Source organism: Musa acuminata, chromosome BXJ3-5 (genome assembly GCF_036884655.1).
Source record: "Musa acuminata AAA Group cultivar baxijiao chromosome BXJ3-5, Cavendish_Baxijiao_AAA, whole genome shotgun sequence".
Lineage (NCBI taxonomy): Eukaryota > Viridiplantae > Streptophyta > Magnoliopsida > Zingiberales > Musaceae > Musa > Musa acuminata.
Window position 1 is genome coordinate 1,619,876 of NC_088353.1, and position 21,725 is coordinate 1,641,600.

At 37.5% G+C, this 21,725-nt stretch overlaps 3 protein-coding genes across 8 annotated transcripts; 2 read left to right on the forward strand and 1 right to left on the reverse strand.

Annotated features, from left to right (window-relative positions):
* Window positions 1–5,188: 5,188 nt before the first annotated feature.
* On the forward strand, window positions 5,189–11,661 carry LOC103983531 (pentatricopeptide repeat-containing protein At5g39710). 5 transcript variants are annotated; one of them, XM_018826631.2, is made up of 6 exons: window positions 5,189–7,978; window positions 9,273–9,420; window positions 9,658–9,687; window positions 9,771–10,013; window positions 10,257–10,864; window positions 11,030–11,661. In XM_018826631.2, exon 1 carries the CDS (start codon window positions 5,399–5,401, stop codon window positions 7,886–7,888), a length of 2,490 nt encoding a protein of 829 aa, XP_018682176.2. In that variant the 5' UTR covers window positions 5,189–5,398; the 3' UTR covers window positions 7,889–7,978; window positions 9,273–9,420; window positions 9,658–9,687; window positions 9,771–10,013; window positions 10,257–10,864; window positions 11,030–11,661. The 5 variants fall into 5 exon arrangements, with proteins under 5 accessions (XP_018682176.2, XP_009399027.2, XP_009399028.2 ...); XM_009400752.3 differs by having other exon boundaries at window positions 9,771–9,896; XM_009400753.3 differs by lacking the exon at window positions 9,771–10,013.
* A 927-nt stretch (window positions 11,662–12,588) lies between these two features.
* Window positions 12,589–16,247, forward strand: LOC103983530 (probable inositol transporter 2). Its single transcript, XM_009400750.3, has 6 exons — window positions 12,589–12,980; window positions 13,899–13,969; window positions 14,280–14,615; window positions 14,807–14,914; window positions 14,987–15,586; window positions 15,687–16,247. The coding sequence occupies exons 1-6, from the start codon at window positions 12,848–12,850 to the stop codon at window positions 16,173–16,175; spliced, it is 1,737 nt and encodes a 578-aa protein (XP_009399025.2). The 5' UTR covers window positions 12,589–12,847; the 3' UTR covers window positions 16,176–16,247.
* Window positions 16,248–16,706: 459 nt separating this feature from the next.
* On the reverse strand, window positions 16,707–19,979 carry LOC135585144 (large ribosomal subunit protein uL14mz-like). 2 transcript variants are annotated; one of them, XM_065152390.1, is made up of 4 exons: window positions 19,842–19,979; window positions 19,679–19,762; window positions 18,557–18,657; window positions 16,707–17,289 (listed from the first exon to the last, which is right to left on the reverse strand). In XM_065152390.1, the coding sequence occupies exons 2-4, from the start codon at window positions 19,710–19,712 to the stop codon at window positions 16,915–16,917; spliced, it is 510 nt and encodes a 169-aa protein (XP_065008462.1). In that variant the 5' UTR covers window positions 19,713–19,762; window positions 19,842–19,979; the 3' UTR covers window positions 16,707–16,914. The 2 variants fall into 2 exon arrangements, with proteins under 2 accessions (XP_065008462.1, XP_065008463.1); XM_065152391.1 differs by having other exon boundaries at window positions 19,865–19,940.
* Between the last annotated feature and the right edge of the window lie 1,746 nt (window positions 19,980–21,725).

The window sequence follows — 21,725 nt, forward strand, 5'->3', positions numbered from 1 at the left end:
TAAAAATACATCAACAACCATATATACTATTAATTAAAATAATATTTAATATAGAAATATTCAAAAAATATATATATTAATAATTTAATATAAAATGATAACATATCAATTTATTATGAAACTCATGTATCATAAAAATAATGATAATTCTTATACAGTAAATAAAATCATGCATAAATCATATATAAGATATCTTTATAATGCACATAATAGTCATATAACCATATATCACACCCGATGATACACTCTTTTAATAATGATTAGAGAGGCATATTTTATAAGATAAATTATTCTAATAATGGATGAAGTAATATCTCTCACCGACCATATATGATAAGTTTCTCCTAAAAACAAATTGAGGAACCATTTAATCATTATGTTTAACGGTCTATTAATTTCTAAAAGAAATCGCTCACAAAAGAGATACGCAATCAACCATAATAATTCATTTGATATTCATCTATTTACTAGTGCATGTATCCAAGAAATAGTATGATAGTATATTATGAATAGTTATAATTAATATATGATCTACTAGACTATGTCTATTTGTGGCGAACTTCCAAAGTGGACTACTCAACATAATTACATATACTACACGAAAATAATCACATCAATATCATTGATTTAATCTAAAAAAATATTAATTATTTTTAAATGATATATTCAGATAAATATTTAAGTTCATCAAATCATAAAGACATAAGACATTAATCTCTCAATAATCCTCAATTAATCAAAATCCTAATTGACTAACTCAATTGACTTAAACCAAACTCAATTCAATTAGGACTTAACATAACAAACCTCAAATCCTTATAAACCAAATCTAAAATTACCTAGATTTAATTGATCTCAATTAGGACAAGTGAGCTCAAACTGATCAAGTTGGTCTGAAATCACTTGGAACCAGCTTGAATCAATCAAAGCTATTTGATTTAATCAATTAATAAGCTTAAACCAACAAAGAGAAAGAAAATTAAACTATCACATAGTATTAGCCTAGGTCTAACTAACCGCTATGGACAGGTCACGTTCGTCGCATATACTTGTCACAAGTAACAAGTTAGGTTGGAATACAATATACTAAACAAAGAGACAATAATATGTCTAGCACTAGTCACTTGACTAGGTGGGCTTAGCTTCGCAAGCTAGGTTGAGCCTCACTTGTGAGGTGGGTTGAGCTTTACCATTAAATTAGGCCATGCTTGTCTTACGGGTTCAGTCGTGCCTAACTACATAGTTAGATTATGCTCGATCACATTGGTTAAGTCATACTTAGCCATATGAGTTAAGTCGTGTTTGGTCGTATGTGTTACATCGTATATGGTTATATGGGCTATATTATGCTTCACCATATAGGTTGGACTGTACTTGGACCATAAGTCATGCTTGGCCACATGGATTAGATTGTACATAGCCATATGAGTTGGGTTATACTTGATTTGATCACTTTTATTAAATTATATTAACATTCTTAGAAGTATTTTAAAATATTATAAAATAATAATTAACCTCAAATCCATTATTTTTCATAAATTAACTAATTTAAATTCATGATTCCAAATATAAAACTAATTAAATTATAAAAATTCATACATAATTTCTTGAAACATAAATATATCTAATTAAATAAATTAAAACTATTATTAAATTAAGTAATCCTTCTAACATCATAATTCAATGATCATTATTTATTAATTATTAATTTTAAAATTAAAAATATTATCATATAAATCAGAATAATTCTAATATCAAATATTTTAAAATATGAATAAAAAATTGATAACAAAAAAATAAAGAATCCTACCTTGGATATCCTTTTCTCATATAATTCTCTTCTAATTTTTTTCACTATTCAGCTCATTAAAGAAAAAGGAAGAAATGCATCTTTTATATAGGAAAAAAATAAGCTCTTCACGAAAGGTAAACAATAATTTAATTTTAATTTTTTTTATTTTCACACACAAAAATTTAAATTACAATATTCATTTTCTATAGATCATACATAAAAACATTAAATTATTTATTTTAAAAAATACATCACTCATTAGGAAATAAATTAATTAATATTTTAATTGATTAATAAAAATTTTAACTTATCCACATGATTAAGAATTTCAATTTTAATATTTTTTTAACTATACTACACAAACAAGAAAGTTGATAATTTAAATAAAGCAACTCATTATTTATGATAACTTGATTTATGTTAAGCAAAAAATATATATAATTATAAGTTTTATTAGATCATAATTAAATTGAATTTAATTCAAGTCAATTAGACTATTCTAGTTATGGTTAATTTAAGACTTGATAGCTCATATTTTTATGATTTGATAAACTTAAAAGTTTTATCTAAATATATTATTTTTTTAATAATTAACATATTTTTTTTCTTATTTTTTTAAAATAAGTTAATAATATTAATATAATATAATATATGTGACTATACTGAATGATCCATATTGGAAATACAATATGTGAATGAAGTTATAGGTCTATAACTGTGTAGTGTCATAAACAAAAATAGTATAATAAGTGATACATCAATCCTTCGTAATAGTTTATCATCCTACTTCTTAAATGAATGAATGATAATGATTATCTATGTAAGGAAAGCAAATAAAGTGATTTCTTTCGGGGATTAATGGGTCATCAAATAAGGTGGTTAGATAATTTTTTTATCCATTATTAAGATGAACATATTTCCACTTAGGCAAATAAGGAATATCAATTTTTGATACGACATTGGTTCTCTCTATTTATTGTTGGTAGAAATTTATTTTTATATTCGTTATTAGGAGACTACATCATCAAGTATAATATATACCTTTGCTACTCGACTATTATTATATGTGACTAATGTATAATTTTATTTATTAAATAATAATAATAATTTTTTGATATATGAGTTTCATAATAAATTAATATGTTATCATTTCATAGTAAATTGTTAATGTTTGTACACTTGAACGTAAAGCATCATTTAGTGTGATATTCTTAGGTACAATTGTGATATATTTCTACAGAATTTTCCATTTAAAAAAACAGCGATGTTTCTCGAAATAATTTTAATTCGAGGCAAGACACGTGCGATCCACGTGTCGGTCTATTCAAGGCTTTTCACGTGCGACGCAAGTGAGGAAGCGAGTGGCAGCATGGAAAATAGTTTACAACGTCAGAGCTAAAGAAGAACGATGATGCATCAATTGACGCGGACGTGTGCATGCGTCTTAAGCAAGGGCAAAACTGTGATTAGACAAAAAGTATATACCAAAAATACAAAAACACTTTCCCTATGCATGATTATGTTGCCAACTTGACCTGCGATTGCAGGTTGTCACACACTTGTTTATTGCTACTGCCAGCATCAACCGTGTCGGATACCGGTTGGTGCAGGTCATGTCCCTGCTGTTCTTCTTTACTCTCGTGGAATGGCGCTTGTTAGTGCTAATCAGTGGTGGTTGAATAGTAGCAGACACAGGGAGAAGTATCTATTCCATCTGTCTTCGACCTATCATCCACCAGTCCTCATGACAACAGATGGGATCTGGCTGCATGGAACACAGGCCCTAATCTTTCAAGTTCAGTGGTCACGGGGGGATGTTGGAGGATGTCAAAGGGCAGAGGAGGAGGCCCCATCATGAGGTATGTGAAGGCAAAGTTTGTCTGTGGAAATGGTAGCCAAAAACACACCAGGTGGATCTATGCCTCACAAGAAGCTGTATCAATCAATGAGAAGGATGCAGATGCAACTCATCACAAAGATGCTTGTTGGTTTGCCCCAAAGACACAGCGTAGAGCTTTCCCAATATTACTACCAGCTAAGAAGCTGTTTGAATGTGTTGTTTAGTTGTTAGATATTATATCAACGACGTTAATTTGCCTTATGCTTAGAAAAATTTCTGTAGAGCATGCAAGCTGAAATGTTGTAGCTCAGTCTGATTCATCTCCTTGATCTACTTCAATCTCGAAGGTGTGCTCCAATAAAGCTTGTGCTGTTGAGGTAAAGTCGTCTCTTGACGAGTGAGAAGTATCTAACGTGGGTCTCTATCTTGCTAGCTTTAGGAAGATTTGAAGTGTCATATCGAATCAGAGCTCCTCCACATCAAAAGAAGACTCGATTATTGAGGTGATCAACTTGCTGCAACACTTCTATAGCCTCCAGTTTTCATATTGCTTCTTGTCCACACATCAAGCGTATCAAAAGTTCTGTGATCATGCAATTGAGTTGTGAGATACTTAACCATCTTCTTGTTTGTTTATTGCAGAGTTGACTTCAGAACCATTTCGTTTGCCCAGCGTTGCAGTTTATTTAATCATCGACAAGCTCAAGCACTTCGAGTCCACAACCTTCTTAGCAGCAAGAAATTATTGCAGTGGAAGCCCGTAGCATAAAGGTGGTAATGATGATGGGATGGTGGGAGACTAACAGGACACACATGGTAGAAAGGAGATCGATAGGGAGACAACAGTTCACGGCCGTATCGCCTCTTGGTTAATCCCCTGGCCACTGATAACACAGCTCAAAGGGAATCCATGAAGTACAATCCATTTGCCTTCTTCTTCTTTGCTTTAAATCATAGCAGTTCAGTGTAAGCAGTCTCTCTCAGACACAACATTGTGGCTGTATCAGATCAAAGTCACAGTTGATATAACAAGCATGGAGAAGACTGCTGCTACCTTGAGAATTAAGAGAGCTCATGTATTTCCCGATAAGAACAGCTACTTGAATTCGTGGTGTGGCGGACGAGGTGAGGATGCTGCGGGCGGAGTTCCGAGGATCCAAAAGGAAGAAAACAAAAAGCTTTGAGGCGGCGTTGGACTTGCACACCTCCTCCCTCCGTGACCAGGATATAATAGAGAAACCGGCGGCCGGCGGAGGAACAGGATGGAGACGGAAGGTGGGTTCCTGCGAGGCGCCGCTGCCGACTCCGGACGACGTCGCCGCGCTGGGGTAAGGCGTCGACTCGTTCTCTGACCTTTTATTCCTTGATCCGTTTCGGGTATAATATGTATGAGTATTTAAACCCGAACCCGACTCCGAGTCCAACTCGGATGTTTACTTGCTTACCCGAACCCGATCGAAAGGATTCTCGAATCTTGTTTACGCGGGTCGGATATATTTGAAACCCAGAGAAAACCCGATCCACTACCAAACTGGTTAAGGACGACGTTTGCCGCACCGTTTCCTCTGGTGCGTGTTGAGATCTGGCGCCGGCTTCTCTTCTGGCCGCCGCTGAGTCTTTCTCGCCCCAGAAAACCCTCTTTCGCCGATCTATTATGAGATTTGGACGCAGGAATTCAAGTGTTACAGAGCCTATATTTTAGTTTGTGTTTTGTTGCCATCAAGCAATAGCTCTCCGTTTCTGTTATTCTTTGTTCTCTAATTAGGATGCGTAAAACCCTAGATAGGGCTTTCAAATCTAGGGTTCTTAACCAATTCCACAAGCGTCTCGATATCGGAAAGGTGAGCCCTTTTGATTCTGAGATCGCCGGTTGCTTGGCTTCCGATGCATTTTGCCCAAAATATCGGTGCAAAAACGTGATCTTTTTCTCATCCGTTAACCATAAGCCAACTTTGAATCTTGATCCTAGCCCACTTTTGGGTACCTCATTCGAGGAAAGATACGATTTTGATGACTCAAAGGCACTGGATGCCGGTAAACATGTGAATGCCAAGGACATCGCTGATGTGAATGATGAACCTAAGTCAGGTCGCCACTTCGGAGAATCAGATGATCCCGATGAGGATGTGGAATCCGATGAAGAAATGGAGCGTGAAGACGGGAATGCAGATGTTGAACTTGGGGTTCTGGATTTGTTCGATCGGAGTCGAGAAGACAAGGAAAACAAAAAAGAGCCATTAGAAGAAGCAAGAGATGAATCAGGACACCCGATGGTTAGAGAAACATGTAAGTTGATTGAGTTGCGGCACATGTGGAATCCAAAGCTTGAGGGGGAACTAAGGCACCTTCTGAGATGCCTTAATTCCCATCAAGTTAATGCAGTGCTCCGTTCCCAGTCAGATGAGCGTATTGCAGTGAACTTCTTCTACTGGGCTGACCGGCAGTGGAGGTACCGGCATGCACCTGAGGTGTATTACACAATGCTTGAGCTATTAAGCAAGACGAAGCTCTGCCAGGCGTCCAGGCGGGCCCTAAGGCTGATGATTCGCCGAAGGATAAGCCGGCGGCCCCAAGACTTTGCTCATTTGATGGTCTCATACAGCCGAGCAAGAAAGCTCAGAAGTGCAATGCGGGTCTTGAATTTGATGCAGAAAGATGGCTGTGCGCCGGATCTTTGCATTTGCAACACTACGATCCATGTACTCATAATGGCCAAACGGTTTGAGAAGGCTTTGAGGTTCTTTGACCGAATGCAGAGGGTTGGGGTTACTCCTGATGTGGTCACTTACAATTGCTTGATAAAGGGGTTCTGTGATGCCAACAGGGTTGGCGATGCTATGAAAATGATCAGGGAGATGCCTCTTAAGGGCAGCCTGCCAGACAAGATCAGCTACTACACGGTAATCAGTTTCTTATGTAAAGAGAAAAGAGTTGGAGAGGTTAGAGATTTACTTAAGGAGATGGAAATCAAGGCTAATCTCATCCCTGACCCGGTCACTTACAGTACAGTGATCCATGTCCTCTCGAAGCATGGGCATGCTGATGAAGCCCTTGAGTTTTTTAGAGAAACAGAGGAAAAGGGTTTTCAAGTTGACAAAGTTGGATATAGTGCAATTGTACATGCTTTTTGTCTTGATGGGAGGATGGAGGAGGCCAAGGAAATTGTTAATGAGATGTTGTCTAAGGGCTGTCTTCCAGATGTTGTGACATACAGTGCAGTTGTTAATGGATTTTGCCGCATAGGGAAGATAGATCAAGCAAGGAAAATTCTGAGACATATGTATAAGAATGGCTACAAGCCCAACACAGTTACATACACTTCCTTGTTAAATGGATTGTGCAGAATTGGTTCCTCATTAGAGGCACTGGAAATGTTGAACAAGAGCGAGGAGGAGTGGTGGACTCCTAGTGTTGTGACATACAGTGTCGTTATGCATGGACTAAGGCGAGAGGGAAAATTAAAGGAGGCCTGTGAATTGGTCATGCAGATGCTAGGAAATGGTTTCTTTCCCACTACAGTTGAGGTCAATTTGCTAATTCATGCACTCTGCAGGGATGGGAAGCCAGGAGATGCAAAGAAGTTCATGGAGGATTGTCAGAGCAAGGGATGTACAATCAATGTGGTAAATTTCACCACTGTTATTCATGGATTCTGCCAGGAGGGTGATTTAGAATCTGCATTCTCTTTGCTGGATGACATGTATCTCAGTAACAGACATCCTGATGTTGTAACTTACACGGTTATTGTTGATGCGTTGGGAAAGAAAGGCGAATTTGAAAAAGCAACTGAACTTGTAAAGAAAATGCTCCACAGGGGTTTTATTCCCACACCTGTTACTTACAGGACAGTTATCCATAGGTATTGTGAGAAAGGTAGAGTGGAAGATTTACTTAAATTGCTGGAGAAGATGCTTGTGAGGCAGGGATTTGGAACCGCATACAATCAAGTAATCGAGAAGCTTTGTGTGTTTGGTAAACTTGACGAGGCTTATAAGGTCCTGGGGAAGGTTTTGAGGACAGCCTCAAAGTCAGATGCTCATACATGCCACATTTTGATGGAAAGTTACATGAAGAAAGGCCTTCCTTTGCAGTCATATAAAGTGGCCTGTAGAATGTTCCATAGAAACCTGATACCTGATATGAAACTTTGTCAGAAACTCAGCAGCAAGCTAATTGCAGAAGGACATTCTGATGAGGGAGGAAGGCTTCTGATTAAGTTTGTTGAGAGAGGACTAACTTTGCCTCAGCATCAGTAACATTTCTTTGCCATGTTAAATTCAAGAGGTTCAAATGAGATTCATGCTTAGAGAATGATTAGCCTCAAAATTAAGAATTTGTTTAGTGTGGTAAGTTATAAACTGGTGGCACAGTTTTGCACAAATAGTTATATGGATTCATTATTATTCGTGAGATGACATGAATTAAGTTTGAGGTGTTTACTTTACATTATATTTGTTAGTTTGTCCATATATCCTATCTTCATGGCTATAAATTTTGTTATTACTGATTATTGTATGATGGATATGCTTGACGTCTTTGAAATCTTTGAGGATTTGTGCTGTTTCCACCTACCTTTTCAACTGTGTGAAGACATAGGTGAAAAAAGCAATAGTTTCGTTGGTGGATTTATTGTTATCAATATATCAGATTGGACAAAAGAAATTTTAGTTGTTGCATAGGATGTCCTAGGAATTTTTTTTAAGAATAAATTTTCATTACATCAAATAGCGTATAAAGTGCTCACACGTGGACTCAAACTTTAGATCTATAACTTGTATAACAATATACTAACCAACTCGGATGTCCTGGGAATTGAATCACACATCGACTTTTGTTCTTTAATATCTCAGTTTGGCAATTTCCAGGTTGCCAACCAGTTTTCTTATATTCAGAAAAGAAATTGTTTTCTGCATGTGAAGTAAAGGAAGAAGTTAAACTGATGTGTTGCACGACAAATTCCTTTTCTTGTAACTTTGAGATATAGGTTTTTGGTTATTATCATTAATTTTATATTATCAGATATCCGAACCCCACCTTAGATACTGTATTGGCAGTCTGGCAGGAGTCTAGGGTACTTGGCCAACCTTTTCAAATATGATCATGACATGTACATGCTACCACATGGTTATGTACCAAAAGGGATAACAGAAGCATGCCTTTTGAATCATTTGTCTAGTTTCTTTTTCGGAGCTTGTATATTTTGCTTCATTGCATGTGGAAATGTGTTTGCCAGTCTCATTCTTGATTGTGTTCCTCCTTGGTATGCAAATTTATTATTTCTCATTTGATGGAGTTCGCTGTCATACTTGCTTTCTTGCTTGATTGATATGATTTATTGAGACTTTAATAAGGGAGAAATTAATTGACCTTTAATCTTCTGATGTAGCCACGAACTAGAGACTTGCTGATTGAATGGTCAAGAATTTCTTTTCATATTTATCATGACTTATTAAAGATGTATCTTCCCATAGCGTATCAAATATTTGGGATGTTTAAGTTAAAATCATGGTTCACTGTGTTTGCTAGTATACCGCTACCACTAATTAGCACCTATGGTCTGCTTGCCATTGTTTCTTGTGCTGTTTGTATCTGACTGGCAGCAGCAACACACTCATGATTCTTCTTTTCCTGGGCTCTCAGATGAAGGACAAAGTCTCTCTCACTCATTATTTTCATTGCAAGCTCAGATATTGCATGCAGCTGGTGGCATAACTCGTTTTAGCTTCATTTGTTTCGCATGCATAGGTTGCTGTTGGAGGTGTGAGAGGCTTCGGTTAGAAACCGAGAGGTTAGTGCTTTTTTTTTAGTTGGGCCAGATAGGATCCTGATTGGATAATATGTAGTGAGTCATGGTTTTCCAAGTACCATATATATATATATATATATATATGTATATATATATATATGTATATATGTATGTATGTATGTATATATGTATGTATACATATATACATACATATATACATATATATATACATATCTGTGTGTGTGTATAAAACGTTGATCCATATCTGAAACTTTACAGGTGGTCTTCAAGCATCCGAATGCATCACCGGTAAGTCTCTGAAAACTGAACCACTTTATATGTAACTTTGATTATGATGAAAATCCTGATTAAGGCAACACAAACTTGAGCAGTGGAGCTGGAATCAGATGTTGAACCAATGCATGAACTAAGCCAGTGAGAGTTTTTGGACCATAGGGTAGAGGCTGGCACATGGCTAGGATGTGTTACTGGGATAACTAAAGCTTCTTATTGTGCTGGTACTTGATCAATTCATGAGACTTCTGATGAATTGTTCTACAAGAAAAATATCCCAATCAGTGTATATATGCAAGTCAGTGCTTTGATACTTAAATTCAAATCCATATATATGGATGGTATGTTTGATTAGTACTTAAATTCAAATCCATATATATGAATGGTGTATTTGATTAGTCCTCATATCAGTTTTATGAAAACAAGCTCATAGAATTTTGTACCAATCTAATATCTATGCCTGAATTTATATTTGCTGATTAAAAGTGAATTTGGATATTTTCTTAGTGTCCAATCAATTTTCACCCCTGAGAACATTTTCACAAACAAACTAATACAAAAACATTCTTTGCTGTGTTTTTCAGAACATCAAAAAGAGAAGCGCTATCAAGCTGCTTCCATGAAAAAGCTTGTCCAATCCCTCCATGTCAGTCTTTCATGCTGGAATCAACTTCCTGTGATTCATATTGGCTGGTGTTGGTGTTGGCATTAGAAGTTTATTTCAGCAACTGAGAGTAAGTTTGGCATTTAAGGACATCCAGGATCGGTTGAACCTTAAAAGTATGATCATCTCTAGATGAGAAACCCTAATCCTGACTATGAGATTGGCATGTCTACATCCAAAGAGGAGGAAGCTTGAGTCACAGTCCACCAGCAGTAGTTGATCACAATGAGTCTCCGATGTCAGCTTGCAGTTGTCCCACAGGCTACAAGTTTAGTAACAAGGAACTATATATCAGTCCACTTGAAGAAGGGAGTGATTGACAAGGACATGGTGCGGAATTTTCAAAGGCATGATGCAGTAGCACCAGAAAACAGAGGAAACAAACATGAATGTGCAGACAAAGGAGCTCTGTTACTTTGACATTGTTTTCTTGGAGAGATTTTGTAAAGAACAAGAAGACTGTGTTTGTTTGAAGAACCCATCAAGAATCACTCCATTGCAATCTTCACCTCTTCAATGCAAGCTCAGGTTAGTATTCTCTTCCCAGTCTTTTCCCTTTTCATGTCTTGTGACCGTACCTCTTACATCGTCCTAGTTGTGATTGCACTTCCTATGAAGAATTATATCTCTTCTACATTGATAGCTTCATTAAATTTCCTGTGTTGTGCATTGATGACCACATTAATCGTCCAGGTCAGCTGTCCATTTCTTCAAGGTCTTCAGTGATGACTTCTCCGGGAATATAATGATTTATCCTTTGAGATCTTCCTCCATATGTCTTCAAGTCCAAAAGTTCAAGATGCAGGTTCATAGTTTCTCAGCTAATCCTTCTCGAACAAGTGGGTTGGATCCAAATCCGATAGTTATTAATCCCAAACCGAAGGATTCAAGCTCAAGATTTCTAGTCACATATGGGTCGGGCATCGAAGCCACTTTATCTGAGGGTTCAGATACAGGATCCACACCCCATCCGATAGATTTGAAGTGAGAACCCACATGTAAAGTTGCGGATCGGATCCAGAAGGGATTTTTGGATTTGCTGAGCTGCTCCAACCCCTCTGCTTTCCTCTGTGACCTCTTAAGGTAGATAACTACAGAGGATAGCTAGCAGCAGGAGGCATTAGTGTGGGCAGAGGTCTTCCTGAAATCAAGTAAAAGATGGTGATGCATGAAACTATTGACACTGCATCCGAGTTGTCCACTTCTCCACAATCTTGCCTAAACAAGTCAATCAATCAGCCAAAACCTCAATGGATTATATATATTGATTAGAGTTGTAGAAGAACAAACAATGATCATTATATAATTAGTTATCTTATCCTTCAGATTCCTATTGTTCTTGACATCTTCCAATGATGATATGACTACTCTTTTATCATTTTATACTTGTCTTTGAGGGTGACATGTTGACTACTAGACTACTAGTCTCCAAGAAATGGGATGTCATGTATTAATGTTCTCCATCTTACAAACTTGGAGATGCTCACCAAGCTTATCTTTTCTGGCTTTGACTGTCTTTCATGAGACTAGAAAAAAGCCAAAGTACACAGACACACACACACTCTCTCTCTCTCTATTATATTTATAGGGCTATAAACAATGGAAGCATCTTTACTTATTTGATGCCTTTTTTTTTTTCTGACTCAAATATGTAAACATTAATCATGGTTTGGAGTGATTACTCAGAGTTTTAAAGATAAATGCTAATAATAGTGACATCCATGGAGAATCTTAATACTTGGAAGAATATATATATATATATATATATATATATATATATATAATATGACTAATATTTTGTTCTCAATCTTTGCAAGAATATAAAAAAGGCAAAGGTTATTTTCTCGTCACACTTTATGCCCAAATCATGGAGCATCTGCTTATGACTTTATAAAAGAGAGTTAGAATATATATATATATATATATATATATATATATATATATATATATATATATATATATATATATATATATATATATATATATATATATATATGTGGCACAATCCATCATAGCTCGACCAGCTTAATTGTTATATCATTTTATTTATTTATTTCGTCATTAGGAAGTCAAAATTGAAAGATTTTTTATGAACACAAATTATTGTCAATGATGAATTCAAAATATCTTTCCTTTCCTAATGGTTTGGTCATTATAAGTATTTCACATTTTTTTATATTCATAAAATTATTTTCCTTTCCTCTCCCTGTCGCTCTCACATAAATGAGAATGCTCAGTGCACCCGACGGCGTTCCACTGCCGAAAACGGTAGTCAATGGGAGGACGACAGAGACTTCCATGAATTCTCCTCTCTTGCGTCCCCAAGTAAGACCATAGGGAGCTACCAAAGACGATAGCGTCACGCCGGACCCTCTCCAAATCTCACGCTGGAGTTGATTTCTCGTTCAACAGCTCCCGGAGTTTTCCGCCGACCTCACCGATCTGATGTGTGTTGACGCGGTGCACGTGCGCTCGACGGCCTTGCTCTTCTCTGTCACTCTCTAAGCACTCATGGAAGGAGGAGTTCATGAGGTGGATGGGTCCGCTTTCAGAGAGTGCTTCTCTCTGGCGTGGAGAAATCCGTATGTGCTTCGGCTGGCGTTTTCTGCAGGAATTGGTGGTCTGCTCTTTGGTTATGATACTGGTAAATCTCTCTTTCCTTTTTGGTAGGTGATGTTTTCATGTTTAATTATTGTCATTAATCTTGAAGCTAAAATGTTTAATAATCTAATCCAAGGGAAGCATCATCTAATTCCTGACCCGATGAATGATTTATGAACGCAAACAAACATCAGACTAATTAGGTTGCGCCTTGGGATTTTGCAACAAAAACAAGCAATAAAGAAGGGTAAAAGATAAAAGAATGGATAATGATGCAGGGGAGAGGAAATAGAATCATTTGTTTCTGACCCCTTTTCTTTTAACTGCTCTGAGAACAATGACCTTCTTGTTGTCCTCATTTCACTGTCACGGATTGGGGCGACTGTGTTCTCCTTTTATTTATGCTGTTCATCCTCTGTTGGTACCTCAACGTTGATGTTAAGACACAGTAAAACTGTGCAGAACATATATACAAAGTGCCAACCTAGTTCTTCACAAGCTATCTTGAATATGAGTATAGAACTCCCAAAGCTGGTTTTCTCTGCATAAACATCGGTGTTGATTGATTGAAGATTCACCTAATCTGCTGACACACTTGAATGAAGCAATTCGCTAAGCTGTTGAGATAGAGATGTTTGTTTAGCAGAACATGATTTTATAGACTGCACATAACATACTCGAATAATCAAGCTTCGAATGATGCTTTCGGATAAATGAATCCATGAGAAAAGAAGGTGTCTTATTCCTTTGGGTCAACATGCAGATGATGAGACAAAGCTGATTGCTAACATATTAATTGAGTCCATGAATTCAAAAAGCTATGTACACTAATTCTTAATCAAGTGAACTGTCCTGACTGATTGGGCTGGTTTTCTAATTTGATGATGGACACATGCTGTCTTTTGTAACTGATTATAATATTCAGCAACTTATTATTCTTGTTTATGGTCTCCTCTTTAAGGTGTGATTTCTGGAGCATTGCTTTACATTCGCGACGACTTCCCTTCGGTGGATAAGAAGACATGGTTACAGGTGATGAGCCACCTCTTGAACATGCTTTACTGAAATTGTAATTTTCCTTTACCGCACTTGCGAAGATGGATTACTATGTGATAAGGTTATCAGAATGTTAGCTGATAAGAGAAGAACCTTTTTGATGGGATATTTGAACTCTGCATCGACCACATCATCATCATCATCATATTTGAACTCTTCCAACTTTCTTTGAAATTTGTCCTTCAGCAATTACTTCTTTTGTATTCTGCACCGGTAAATAAAATGATACTTTATCTACTTCAACAAACTGTGGTTTACTAAATTTTCATGGTGATGAAACATACAGGAGAGCATTGTGAGCACTGCAGTTGCAGGGGCAATCATAGGAGCAGCAATTGGTGGATGGATGAACGACCGTTTTGGAAGGAAGACCACGATATTGGTCGCCGACTTCCTTTTTTTTGCAGGTGCTGTGATCATGGCATCTGCTCCTAATCCTGCACTCCTAATTGTAGGTCGTGTATTTGTTGGCCTCGGAGTGGGGATGGCTTCAATGACATCCCCTCTTTACATATCAGAAGCCTCACCGGCAAGAATCCGAGGAGCACTGGTCAGCACCAATGGCTTCCTCATCACAGGGGGTCAATTCCTCTCCTATCTCATCAACCTAGCCTTCACAAAGGTAAAAAAAAAACACTAAGATGAACACTAGAATGTCAAATGTCATAAGAAGATATGTTATATCTGATCTTTATGTTTGAAAACCAATCTCCATTCTAAGTATGTGCTCCGAGAAGGAAGCTTGCAAGCAAGAATTTGGGTTCTCTATGGCCAAAAGAGATTTGCATCTAACTGATGATCACTTGTTTTCAGGCACCTGGAACATGGAGATGGATGCTTGGAGTTGCTGCACTTCCTGCTCTAACACAATTTATATTGATGCTGTTCCTTCCTGAATCACCTCGATGGCTTTATAGAAAGGTGATTAAGTTTCCTCAATATATGTATATGTGTATGTATGAATAGAAGAATAATTAGAAACCGTTCTTTCAGAGAATGGAAGAAGAAGCTGAAGCCATACTGAGAAAGATATATCCAGCAAATGAGGTCGAAGGAGAGGTCCAAGCCTTGAAAGAATCGGTTGAAGCTGAGATCCAGGCAGAAGGATCATCCGAGAAGATTAACCTCATCAAGCTGCTGAAAACTAAGACCGTAAGGCGCGGTCTTCTGGCGGGAGTAGGACTGCAGGTGTTTCAGCAGTTTGTGGGCATCAACACTGTCATGTACTACAGTCCCACCATAGTTCAATTAGCTGGCTTCGCGTCGAACCAGACAGCGCTTGCACTCTCACTGGTGACATCCGGTCTCAATGCCTTGGGATCCATCGTCAGTATTTACTTCATAGACAGGACAGGGAGGAAGAAGCTTCTGATCATCAGCTTGTGCGGTGTTGTTCTTTCTCTCGGTGTTCTATCGGCTGTCTTCCATGAGACAACTTCTCACTCACCTAGTATTAGTAGACAGGAAACAGCTCATTTTGCAGCCTACAGCTGCCCAGCTTATCAGTCTGCTTCGGCTACTGGTTGGGACTGCATGAAATGCTTGAAAGCATCGTCTCCAGACTGTGGATTTTGTGCTGCTGTTGCCGATAAGGTCAGTAACTCTCATCAACCATGATTTCTGAGTTCATATTGTACTAAAAATAATTATCTGATGCACCATCTCTATCTACTACTGCTTCTCGCAATTGCAGCTATATCCTGGAGCATGTTTGATCTCCAATTCAACGGTGAAGGATCTGTGCCATGGCGAGAACAGGCTGTGGTACACAAGAGGATGCCCGAGCCGATTTGGATGGCTAGCTCTGATCGGCTTGGCACTATATATCATCTTCTTTTCACCAGGGATGGGGACCGTGCCATGGATTGTGAACTCTGAGATATATCCTCTAAGATTCAGAGGAGTCTGTGGGGGAATTGCTGCGACTGCAAATTGGATATCCAATCTGATCGTGGCGCAATCATTTCTGTCGCTAACCGAAGCAATTGGGACCTCATGGACCTTCCTGATCTTTGGTGTGATATCGGTAATCGCTTTGTTCTTTGTGCTGATTTGTGTGCCGGAGACAAAGGGACTGCCGATCGAGGAGGTGGAGAAGATGCTGGAACACAGGGCTGCTCGTTTCAGGTTCTGGAGAAAGGAAACAGATGATGATGGAAAAGATTCAAATGTGACAGTGTAGAATGATTTAGTGTCTGATACCTGTACTCATCGGAACAGATGCTATGACAAACACTCAATATTTCGTTGCTCTTGATTTTGTCTTTGAACATTCCATAGAAGAAAGCTTACAAGCTTCGGTTTATGATTGTAATACTAGGCCTCTGTTATCGACAAGAAACTTGCTGAGAGAACAAAAAAGAGTCATCATTGATTATAAAACCAGGGCAAATCTGAATTAAGCAGACAATAGTTTCACTGGAAGGAGACTCTGGGATCACAACTAGTACAGTATTGAAATTTTGGGGTTCGGGATCATGTAATCCTGTTATAAGAGAATGGTTGCATCCATTCCTCATTGTTCCATCACATAGGTTCTTGAAGTCCAACCAAGGAGAGATTTTAAGTACGAAAATTAGCAGCAACTGTGATGCAAGTTTGGAGTGGGCATCACTGAACTGTAATAAATGAAGCCTCAGTGGATCAATTTCCCACTGATGAATATGCCAAGATGACACCCAAATAATACTTGACAGCACATGGAAAAGTAGTATAGTAAGAATCTTAACTTGCATGATTCATTTTCACAAGAAAACCATGAGAGCGATGCTGGGTAAAGATATGACCCACAATTAGATTTGCATCTGATTACCAAACACAATGTAGGTTCTATTATCCAATGGAAAGATCATCGAAAGACGAACTTAAGTTAACCAGAGGAGCCCTAAACAGAAGTATGACATCCCATTAAAGTTGGACACTCAGGCTATGTGTTCAGCCAAAGTTAGAATCTTGACATGCTTCTTCTTTCTAAGCTCATGAGGCACCGGCCCATAAATGCGGGTACCAATTGGTTCTCCCTGCTTGTTCACGAGGACTACTGCATTATCATCAAACCTGATCTCACTGCCATCGCAGCGACTCCTCTGCATGGCAGCACGCACCACTACACCGTAAACCACATCTCCCTTCTTTACTTTACCATGAGGTTGTGCTTCCTTTACTGATGCAATTATGGTGTCACCCAGTCGTGCTCCTCTCCTTCCTTTCAAAGCTTGTATGCACATGACACGTTTTGCACCAGAGTTGTCCACCACTTTGAGCCTTGTCCTCATCTGTATGAATGTTCTTTGTTGCTGCAATGACAAACAGCAGTTTCAGCTTTTCTTAATTTGTCCATTATTCATCCACAACAAACTGTTTCTTCTTTTATTGAATTCTTAAATTTATTATAATATAAGTTTGGAATAACTGGGGTGTGCAGAAATTTTCAAGCAAACTAAATTTTGGGGATCGAGAGAATTGTTTCAGTTCAGTAAGGAAAAAAAATCAAAACTATAGACTACAAAAATCTTGAAGTACATTATAAAGAAAGTTTGCCCGCAAATTATTTAGAGAAGAAATAATTGCCATAAACCATCTGTTTATCACAAAAAACCGCCGTGCCTTCTTATTAGTCAGAGGCCTCCCACTATTCAGAAAGGAAAAATGAGATACATCTAATATGAAAATGATATTATAAACCGTTCACTGGTTAAGTACTATCATCATCTCCACCCTATCTCTTCATGCTTAGCCTTCATAAAAGTCAAAATTGATTGGAAAGGCGGGTATATGGTGTGGTGAGGATGGGTGGGAGGTGGATGGTAAAACTGCAGAGGTAGGATGGCATTGAAAGTGGTGGCATCAGCAGACACGGAGTGGAAAAAGATGGTTCGGTGACAAAGGCAGTGTTGGTGGTACCAGAGAAGAAGCTACAGTAACTGTAGAGGCCATGGTGACACAAAAAATTGTAAATTTGCCATGTTGGTGTCACTACTCACTACAGTTCCTGCAATGGTAATGGATGGCAGTGGAGGAGATGGTGGCGGTGTTAAATTCTAATAGAGGTCAATAAAATAGATAAATGAGTTGACAAATAATGGTGGAAGTGCAAACAGAGGATGAAGCAGATGAAGAGCTGAGAGAAAATGCATAACGACCAATTTAATATTTAGGCCAAACAATTTACAGCATAACTTGAAGGAGTGGAATATTCAATTATTAGCCCATCCAGCATTATTTACACATTCAGATAGAAGAGACCTCATGTCAAGTTGAATGGACAAGCTTTATTTTAGTCACAGATACGACCGACAGGGGTCTTCTACAGTCAGGAGATGTGGCAGGGTGCTTGCAGATTCATTTTTACTGCAATGTTTTGTTTTGGAGTATAAAGTCTGGTAGTAAGTGGGAAGCCTCTCCAATCCAGCTCTCACAGGCTTAACAGAAGGAAAGACAAGTCTCTACTATCAACCTGGCAAACTACATTAGCTATCATCATTGGGCATATCCATAAACCAAAAATTGAAGAGCAAAATTGGACTTAACAACTTAGATGAAAAGACAGCAATGCAGTAGTACCTGAAGGAAAAGATATTGGTAACTCAGATTTGTCATCGTCTCATGAGGTGCTTTTGCTCCTGACAAATCATTGCCCAAGCTCCGAATCAAAGATCGTCCAACTACATCGATGTGACACATGTTAGGACAGTCACAAAAAAGCTTTTAAACACCAACCCCGTACCAGTTTTGATGATCTATTATATCAGTACAATACCAATATACTGGACAATACATCAACCTATACCATCTGACACCATTATATTAAATAATATAGAATAAATGGTATGTAAACCAGTCTTCATCTATAAGTTTCAATATGAATACTTGGTTGTACTAGTGAACATTGGTCTGAACATAGTGCTCTGATCGGCATCTAAAAAGTTGATTGTATGTATCAAAATTAAAAAGAAAGTGAAGAAGCTTGTTTAACAATGCATGATATGTTATAGACAATATCAATATTGACTCTTCATTGTTTCTAAGCACGAAATCTTGATAAAATTAAAATGGCAGGTTCGATAGGAGTTCTTTAGGTGCACCGTGCAACCATGGTACAACATAATATAGTCAATATGGTTAAGATTGCGGATGACGATAAATGCTACACATATTGGAAGTTCATATTAGATAATAATATAATTGAAATGTTATAAGTAAATAAAAGAAGGCAAAACAAGGAAATAAACAAACAGAAAATACACAAAGTTATGTATCACCTTTTGTATATCGGCTACTACATTCAAGAAGATCATAATGCCAAAATAAGTTACTTTTCCTTCATATAAAGGTTCAAAGCTACAAATAATATATATTGAATGATTCGAGAGAGATATCTAACAAAATGACAATTAATTTTGAATCTTAAATCTGGACTTTGAAATAAAGAGTGGCACCGAAACATTGATTACAAAAGGGTTCGGCCGGACATTTGAACGATGAACACATTACAATCATCAATGTGTATCTACGTTCTTCTAATTGTTCACGTAAATGCATCAGCGTCTCGAGTATGCCCATTTGGGTACATTGATAGGCATACAAATCTCATCTTATAAGTCCATGCAACACTAAACATACACATGACCACCAGAAAACATAGGACAACAGCAATTAGAATCAAACAGAATCAGTAGCACGGACCTGTGGACAGTTTCGAAGAGAGGAACGCGCTCATTGGCTCCAACAAGTAAAGCAACGAGGAGAAAGGAGACTTCTTTCTTCACCCTGTAAAGCAGGAACGAAGCGAAGGCATCACAACTCGAAGATAGAGATGCCTACAAATGTCCGCAATAGTAAAACAGACCAAGGGTTTCTAACTCCACCCACCGCCACCGCCACCGCCGCGGAGCGGAGCTAATAGAGATCCCGCCGCCGCCACCAACGCGTAGTGATGAAGGAGGCCGTAAAAGTGCGAGTTTGAGTAGGGTTGCTGCGGCTGATCGGGTACGGATCCATCTGTGAATGGGATATCGGATTCGAATCCGAACGATATAGAGGAAGGAGCCGTGCAAACAAGCGTGGCCCAATCAATGTGAACAGGACAGTATATATATGTATGTATATATATGTATATGTATATATATGTATATATGTATATGTATATATATATATGTATATATATATATATATACTATTTTTTATACAAGTATTATTACTTCACATTTTAATCATTCATGTCCATCATGTCATCCTCATGTTAATAATATGTTTATGCAACCTTAAAATTTCTTTATAGCTTAAATAAATCCAAAAAAGAACGAGTTTGAAGTTTATCATGGATTGTCAATTAGTAGTGTAGCTCAGCATTTAATAAATTAAAAATAATATTATAATATCTTAATTAATTGTCTATTAAAAATAGATAAGATTTAAAACTACGTAATATATTACTACTAATTTTAGCTTAAGTATTTTAATCAATGGTTTGAATCAAACGAAATTGATAAGTCAGTTAACTCATTAAATCCAGATCGTAATATTTGATATCAGAATCAACCTAATTAGGTACGATGAAGGGACTCGAATAGAAATCGGGTATTTTATGGATTGTGTCAAATGATTGATGTCAAAAAAAAAAAAAAAACATTCTTGAACAAATCTTACTTATAAAAAATGAATAAATATTTTTTTATATAATATCTAAATTATCGTACAATAGTATCCAAAATTTATTCTTATAAGCATTTTGATTCATCAAGAACTCTGAAAACACTCATTAATTCTAAAATACAAGAGAAGGTACCAAGTTCAGAGATTTCCATGAAAGCCAGGGAGCAGCATCAACCAACAGTCAATGTCCTCACTGCTTTCTCTGCAGCAAATAGCAACCGGTGGTACCTACCATCTCATGCAGTGCAAGAACTGGGGGCTCAGCGCTGCGAGGGCTGCTGTTGTTCGTTCACTCCACTGCAGAGTTAACGGTGGAGACCTCACAACAGGAAGGGGACGATGGCCACAACCAGCAACAGGCGGGCCAAGGAGTTGCAGCCGTTTCTTAATCGATCGCCGGTGGCCCGAGCGACGGTGATCAAAGATGGGTGACACACAAAGTCGCATTGTCTGTGCTACTCTCTCACCTGCATCACTATTCTTGCCCACGCCACTCCACTGGTATGACAATAATGATCACAAGAAAAGCACAAGTAATCAGAATCACTTGAGAAAATATTTTCATCTCTAATTCCTTAAATTCCACTTTAAATCATTTTGATCTCCTAAACTCACTTTGAATAGTATTAAAAAAAGATCTAATGTCACCAAAGAACCTACTATCATTTCATTGGGACCCAAAGACAATCAATTTCTGCACAATAATAACTCCAATGAAACAATTCCTTGTGTTCATATGCTCATCCACTTGTCTTAAATGAATGATAGGTTATAAAAGCTCTTGCATTATGTATGTTTAGTTATATATCACTTTCAAGAAAACATTACATATTCGTGTAAAGACTTTGTCTTGTTCTTGAATGAATGATGATCTTATCAGTCAAAGTTGGATTCTATGTATTCTTGAGGCCATAACATTTGAGGATATATAGAGATTTCTTGTATGCTGGACTTACTCCAGCACTGTGACAAAACATCCTTCAATGATTGTAATATATTTTACCAATTAAGAAGTCAGTCAAACAAAAACAAAACCATTTGGTGATACTTTTGCAGTCAAAAATCTATTCTTTTGTCA